Here is a 7911-nt window from a genome sequence, read left to right as displayed (position 1 = left end):
AGTTTTCTTCTCTTTTTTTGGGGGGGTTTTATTTATTGAGTATTTGTCTTTTTTTTTACGCATTACGGATTACATTAAACGGCATGTTTTCTATACTGTTTAACGGTATAATCTCTTTGGCCCAGTTGTAAACAGGAAATAGCTGCAGCAACTTTATTGTTAAAAAAAATCTCCCCGACGGTTAAATTGTTTTTTTAAAAAGAAACTTTATATATATATATATATATACACAAATTTATAATATTTAATACGTAGTTAATGTACTAATGATATTTCTACAAATAGATATATGCTTAAATGAACTCAGTCTTAGTGGTACTGCGTAGAGAACATTTATCTACTATTATAAAAATTGAAGATATTTTTGTCGGTGGTTTGGTACGTCATCTGTGTATGAGTCGATTTTTAAGTTCGTTAGTTTTTTGGAAATACATATCCATATTATCTCTACTATTATAAAAATTGAAAAAAAATTTGCCGGTATTTTGGTACGTCATTCGTATTTGAGTCGGTTTTTAAGTTTGTTCGCTTTTGAAGATACAGATTCATGTATGAGTTAAATTTTAAGTTCGTTTGTTTTTGGAAATAAAAAAAAAGTCGTATAAGAAATTAAAAAAATATCCAAGCGAATTCTCACAGTAAATTTCATCCTAGCTAAACGTATAACAATAATAAGATTAAAATAAAATTCACCCATTACAACGTACGGGTATTTTTTCTAGTTTTTTTTTAAAAAAACAACTAATGAAATTTATAATTTTAATTATTTTTTATATGTGCTCTTAAAGTAACCATCGTAACACAGTTTTAGCCTTTTAGGGCTGACAAATGTTGATTTATATTTATTTATACCACTCAACAAAGAGTTTATATTTGCTCATCAACTGCCTTTCTTTGGTTGTGTGAGTTTTTTTTCTGAATGCATGAGTTTGGCTTCCACTTTAGGAGGAGCCTATGTTACCGAGATACGGGGATACAAATACGTAGTATGATGATACAAACATAAGCCATTTTTTAAAAAATAAGGATACGGTGATATGTTTATATATATAGACACACACATGTAAATTAAAAATACATACAGAAAATTAATTAACCTCTCCAAAGAAATAGCAATACAATACTAGTATTGGTACTGCCAATTCCATATATTAATTTTGTTCAGTTCCTCTAACTATCTCTTACTATAATAATCTCTTATAATAAATCAAGTTGGTGAAGTAATTAAGCTTGCCGACTGCCAATTATTCAAGAAAAAAAATACTACTACTAGACTAGTGAACTGATCCATCATGGTTACAATATCAATTCTAAGTGTAGGCTACACAAATAGAGCCAGCAACTAGAAGATTTCACCAAGTGGAAACAAGAGTAGAATAACAGATTTCACCAAACACAAGTGAAAATGTAGTTCATAGTACTACACAAATAGCACATGTCCAGACTCTAGACCAGACCAAGGGTACAGATCTAACATGGAAGGCCTAAAGATGGGATTTACTCACAAGGGAATGAAGGGAAAACAGCTCGGTGGTGATGGGCTGACGACGATAGGGTTCAATCTTTCTTTTTGGATATTTGTATCGGGGTTGCCGATAGAGTTGCCGATAGAACGAAATTTAGTTCCGAAAATTTGAATAAAATTCAGTTAAATTTGAACAAATATTGCCAAAATTCATGAAATATTAAAAAAAAATCAACCGAAATAATATTGTACCTAGGGAGGGGGTGGTTCCCGATAGGACCAAAATTTCGAAAATTTCATTCCGGAATTTTGAACCCTGGCTGATGATGTTTTTTTTTTCTGCTTGCCGGCCGGCAGAGGCACTGCTATGGCGGATGGGAGACCACCTAGACCCAAAACCCTGCCTGCGGCGGAGAAGGTGCCTGGTCCAGTGGAGGTGAAAGCATTGCACCACGCCTGCTGACAGATGTAACACATCCTAAACGATTATAGTATTAGGATGTGTTACATCCCGTATTGGTTGGTTTATTTTTTATGGGACGAAGGAAGTATCAGATAAGTATTTATAATCGTTTGATTTATTTGCAAATCAAGAAAAAAATGGATACGTACGGGATATGTATCAGAGTGTATCCTTATATGTATATGTATTCGTCGGTGTATCAGATACTGATACGTGACATGTGTGTCATATCGGGGTAACGTAGGGTGTGGAGCCCCGATTTAATTAAACACTACTAAAATTCTTTTGGAGAGGTTCAATTATTCAATATTTTATAACTTATAAAATGCACAATTACATCCCTAAACTTGCTAAATATATCATCGTTGGGGCATAGGCGCATAGCGCGCGCACACTGACGTGACATACATATATAATATGGACAAACTTCTAATCCAAATTTGCAGTACTCCCTCCGTCCATAATATAAGGGATTTTGGAGGGATGCCTAAGTGTCATATCCCTCCAAAATCTCTTATATTATGGAACGGAGTATTAGGATTCTCATTCAACCATTTATATTTTAGGATGGAGAGAGTGGTGATTAAGTGGAGCCCACCTATCATTTTCTATTTTTCTTTTGTTTTCTCTCTCTACTATTTCCTTCCTCCCTCAAGTAAATCGTTGATGGTGTTCTGCAATGGTTTTGGCACCTTGGCACTGCAAGTCTGCGACAGTATGACTAGGGACATTTAACTTTTTATCGCTTTTAAGATGTGGCAATTAATTATTTGTCATTCGCTGTCTATGACATATGAGCCCTCATGTGTTTATGACATGTGGGTCCAGTGATAATTCCTATATCACCACTTGTAAGAGTGGCAAATAATTAATTATTCCCACGAGTGGCAAATAATTAATTATTCCCTATGACTAATGGGTGTTCGAGTTATATACTAGATCCGCTCGCCTTGTCCATCACCACCGATGATGTGCCATCTCTGACTTCACACCATGAGGAGGAAGAGAAAGGATGAGTGAGAGTTGAGAAGAAAAATAAAATGAAAAAAGAGAAATAAAAAGAAATAGAAAAAAGTGGGTAGGAAAGATACATTGTTTATGGATGTAAATATACATTTGACAAGTTTATGGAACCATTACCCAGTATAAAACCTCTTACAAGTTTAATAACCAATTTGGTTTCGAGAAACATAGTACAAACGCAGGTGCTCACAACGCGCGTACCCTTGTCTCTATGAACGTCCTTGTATTTTGCTCATGATTTAATTAGTTGAGAGTTATAGAAAATCAAAGATTTGTACAACATCTACAAGAAAAAAATATATTTAGACATAGTCTGACAAAAAACAAATCTTATTATACAATTACTATGCGGAGTAGTACCATTTCAGAAAAAAAAAGAAAAAAAGAAAAGGAAGAAATGCTAGCACAAATCTCGATGCACGACGAACGATGTAAGATGCGTAGCCTTTCCTCCTCCCTGTCTTTCATTTCAAAGTAGACAAGGCGAGGAAAAAAAAATTCCTCCTTTTCCCCGTCTTCCCATCGCTCGCCGGCGACCGCCATGAACTCCGGCGAGCCTCCTGCCTCGTCCTCCCTCGGCAATGCCGGAGAGGAGGAGGAGGAGGACGACTTCTACTGGGACGCCGAGGCGGAGGCCGAGCTGCAGGCCATCGAGGCCGCCTACGCCGCCGCCAAGCGCCGCCGCCTCCCCGACTGGCCAAGCCCCAACCCGGTCACCGCATCCGCATCCGCATCCGCATCCGGGGGTTGTTCCCCCGCGCCGCCATGGGCTCCCTCTCCTCCCGCTTTCCGAGGTGCTCTTCTTGGCTTTCCCCCCTTTCTTTGACATGATATGACGTTTAATTTAAAGAATCCCTTTTTATTCCTGGAGCTGGATCGATTTCATGTCTCTCGCATCAGTTCTTTTAGGGTCATAGGGATTAATGTTTCTTGGTAGTACAACATATGCATCGTTGGGGGGTAAATTTCTCAATTTTGCTGAAATGAAATGCCAGCTCCGTGTAACATTTCCTTCTCCTGAGGAAATAGTCAGAAATATTGAAGAATTTGTTTTCTAGGTTCTTTTGACAGGAATCAGGGATTTACTGGCATTGCCGTGGTTAATTTCTGAGGTCAATGTAGTTTATGTATATCATCCTTCATTTTGATTGAAATGGGTATTCTGCAGGTAATGTGAAGGCAAGGTACCAACCAGTAATGTTCAATGGCAGCATAGTGTACTGCAGGACCCCTTCAGAAGTGGAGAAAGCCACAAGGGACATTTTATGCAAAATTGAAACCATGAAGGCCTCTGGCCAGGTTTCTCTTGGATTCGATCTCGAGTGGAGGCCCTTTCCGAGAAGAGGTTTGCTGTTTTTCCTAAATCCTAACCAAATCTTTAATTGCATTTTCAGCATGTTCAGATTGAGCAAATGTGGGTTTCTGGAATCAAGTCTTCTTTTTTGAAAAAAAAGAAAGCCTCAAACTCTTGCAAGTAATGATATTGACGGAACATAACTGATGGGGTATGGATTTTGCAGGAGATCCACCATGTAAAGTTGCTGTAATGCAGTTATGCATGGAGAGAACTCGTTGTTATGTCATGCACATCATTCACTCCGGAGTGCCACCTGTACTAAAGTCTCTTTTGGAGGATAGTTCGTCCGTTAAAGTAAACACAGCTTCCCTCTTTCCCTGCAGATAAATCCCCATTTTTCCCACGCACGGGTTAACATGTTTTCATCATGCAAACCATTGTTTCCATGTCAGTGCAGGTTGGAATATGTATAGATAATGACGCAAGGAAAATGTTCAATGACTATGATGTCCATGTACAGCCATTGATGGATCTGTCAAATCTTGCTAATGCCAAGTTAGGTTTCCCTCCTAAAAGATGGAGTCTTGCTTCATTAACTGAAATGGTCACATGTAGAGAGGTAATATTTATGGTATCAAGCATTGTTCTCTTTGCCCAGTTCTGGTAGCATTGAATAAAAATGTGTTCTTTCTGTTCAGTTATTTATGTTTGTGGTCTATGCATTACAGCAAGTTCGGTTGCACAACTAGTTAAATGATACAAGTTCACCTAATATTTGGTAGGATCTCTTAAATGTATTTCAAATACAAGCATTTTTCTTTTGAAGGTTCTTGATAAGTTGATATACCTTTGATTAGTTTATATCTATTAGTGGCTCACCACTAGTCCAATACATGTTCTCCATCCCTGCCCTCACACAGCAAGACGTTAAATAAAACAATGCAAAGCCCGGTGTTAGTGATGCGGTAATCAGTTACATAGAAACACAACCATGTCGGCTATCAAACTTGTTTTGACACATTATCATATCATACAGAAATAAAAAAAGAGTTTTGGCAACTGGCACCTGCAGAAAGGCGTAGCTATTGTGTGTATGTATTTGAGTGTATTATTGTATCATGCACAAATAAAAATGGATGGTATGGTTGTATGCCTGTGGTCTTCTAAAACATTTTCACACCCAAACCTAGGGCTCCTTAAAATGAATGGGTAAACCTAGTGTTTTGTGTTAAAAGCGCCTGAAAAATTTGGGTTTTCTAAAATTTAAATTTTGATGCTTTAATCGCTGCATCTTCTCGTCTATAGTTGCCGAAGCCAAGCAACATAAGAATGGGAAACTGGGAGGCATATGTTCTCTCAAAGCAACAACTTCAGTATGCTGCTACAGATGCCTACATATCTTGGCACTTGTATGAGGTATATGAGTGTACTACTTACTTATAAATTATTTTTTTCTATCCCTACAGTCTTGACAGCCAATTCTACTCTTGATTAGGTACTGCAGAGTCTCCCAGACAATAATGTTGAGGTTGAAAAGGAGACAATTACAGCAGCATAGATGCAAATGCATAAACTGAAAAGTGGGTTGTTAATCTATTTGATTGCTCCCTAATGTTCTGCATCTTCACTTCTCAACCAGGTTGGCATCATGAATTCACAAATATTTTACTTTACTTGGAGAATTCTGAATTTCTAGTGATGGCTTATTTTTCACGCCTGCAATTATTCCTTAAATGTCTTTTCCTACTTATTTTATCAAAAGGCTTGTTCATTGTTATATGATGGAGATTTTACATACCTTTTATATATATATATATATATATATATATATATATATATATATATATATATATATATATATATATATATATATATATAGACGGTGGATGGCCATGGAGCCCGGGCACCATGGTGCCCCTAACAAATTTACTATATATATATATATATATATATATATATATATATATATATAATGCATTAGTCCTACTGTTTCGCTGAAAAAAGGATTTTACATGACATACCTTCCAATGATCTATGTGGTATTTAGTTATATCATCTGAATTTTAAAATCTTGAGGGAATCAGAACTGCTGTTTCCCCTTGGTTTCATAGAGAAGCAAAGAAACTGCTGGTTCTAATTTGGACCGCAGAAAATTTCCAACATAGAAGTAATGATTTTAGTGACAACTGACGAGCTATATCAAATGTTCAGAACAGAAACTTATAGTCATTCCGTTTCTTTTCCTTTTACATTATAGAATAGGCCCTGTTCTTTTCTCCAACTAAAGTTGGATTAAATCTTGGATACTCGTGGCACGCTTTTCGAACTACTTAACGGTGCGTTTCGTGTGAAAACTTTCTATATGAAAGTTGCTCTAAAATATCATATTAATCTATTTTCAAGTTTGGAATAATTAAAACTTAATTAATCACACGTTATTACAACCTCGTTTTGCGTGAAACACTTAATCTTCATCTTCATCTTCAGAACATTCAAACACCACCCTAGTTTCTCATTGCTTTTGGAACTGAGTTTATGCTTGCCATGCCAGAGTTCGCTAGTTGTGTAGCAGACAAAATCTCATGAATGTCGTAAAAAAGGTCAAAATTTTGGAATAGCACCTTATTTTCGGAAGTCTCTTATTCCTTTTTTTTTTAAAAAAAACATCGTTTTATTGTTAGTTGGGTCTATAGTAAGTTCATCCCAGTGCACAAGTAAGTCTCATATCATGAGGTACTATATGTTGGCAATCCTTTGTTATGGTATGTAGAACTGAGATGGACATTAATGTGTAAATTGTACGGATTTACTCCATGCAGGCATGAACTATAAGTTGATTCATCCTTGTTAGTTACTACCTGCATATTCATTTGATCTCAGATTCCCAGTTGATGAATGCAGTATGCATTTTATTCTGTAATTATCTGAAGAAGTACAAATGTATAACAACAGTTGAGATGCCATTTCCAACTTTACTAGGGAGGTCAGACGAAAATAGGCTGGTGAAATTGTTATAACCTTGTCTAGAAATGTGAATATTGTATCGCTATGTATGCAGGGTTGAGTAGGGATATCTTCATCAGAAGTCAGAACCAAAGCAGTATGGAACCTTCTTGAACATGCGTCAAAAGGCAGTGCGTAGGAACATACCTACCATTGTTGTAAATTGTGCTAAGATGCGATTGCTGAACTTTTCAGCTGCTGTTATCTGGAAAAATTAACTGTGTACTTTTTAGACCGAATTGGAATTACGTTTTATTTTATTTTTTGTGAGGAAGAATTTGATTTATTTTGTCACCTTGGATGAAAATTAAGATTTTTGTGACACACTTTTTAAACTGCTAAACGGTGCGTTTCGTACCAAACCCTAAACCCTAAACCCTTTCATACCAAAACTTTCTATACGAAGGTTGCTCTAAAATATCATATTAATTTATTTTTCAAGTTTGTAATAATTAAAACTTAATTAATCATACGTTAATATCAGCTTGTTTTGCGTAAAAAACTTAATCTTCGTCTTCAGGAGAAAAGATCGCCTTACCTTAGTGTGTCAAGTATTGCCTTTCTGGCTGGCATTGTTTTCTATTATCTCTGTCCAAAATATAACTTGTATTAGATTAGACACATCCTAGTACTGTTTGTTCAGATTTGTAATAATAGGGT

The 7911-nt window shown here is 36.3% G+C and overlaps 1 protein-coding gene across 1 annotated transcript; it reads left to right on the top strand.

Moving 5' to 3' along the window:
• Positions 1-3410: 3410 nt before the first annotated feature.
• On the top strand, positions 3411-7577 carry LOC4334995 (3'-5' exonuclease). The gene is made up of 7 exons (XM_015779084.3): positions 3411-3745; positions 4120-4296; positions 4472-4602; positions 4706-4867; positions 5554-5664; positions 5744-5887; positions 7307-7577. Exons 1-6 carry the CDS (start codon positions 3493-3495, stop codon positions 5804-5806), a joined length of 897 nt encoding a protein of 298 aa, XP_015634570.1. The 5' UTR covers positions 3411-3492; the 3' UTR covers positions 5807-5887; positions 7307-7577.
• Positions 7578-7911: the final 334 nt, after the last annotated feature.

Source organism: Oryza sativa, chromosome 4, assembly GCF_034140825.1.
Source record: "Oryza sativa Japonica Group chromosome 4, ASM3414082v1".
Classification (NCBI taxonomy): domain Eukaryota; kingdom Viridiplantae; phylum Streptophyta; class Magnoliopsida; order Poales; family Poaceae; genus Oryza; species Oryza sativa.
Note: the sequence above shows the minus strand (reverse complement) of the source record. Positions and strands in the feature narration are given on the sequence as shown.

Bases quoted from the DNA above. Each gene is read 5' to 3' on its own strand.
- LOC4334995 (XM_015779084.3), top strand. From the start codon at position 3,493: ATGAACTCCGGCGAGCCTCCTGCCTCGTCCTCCCTCGGCAATGCCGGA. The intron at 3,746-4,119 runs GTGCTCTTCTTG...GGTATTCTGCAG, and splicing joins CTCTCCTCCCGCTTTCCGAG to GTAATGTGAAGGCAAGGTAC. The intron at 4,297-4,471 runs GTTTGCTGTTTT...TGGATTTTGCAG, and splicing joins GAGGCCCTTTCCGAGAAGAG to GAGATCCACCATGTAAAGTT.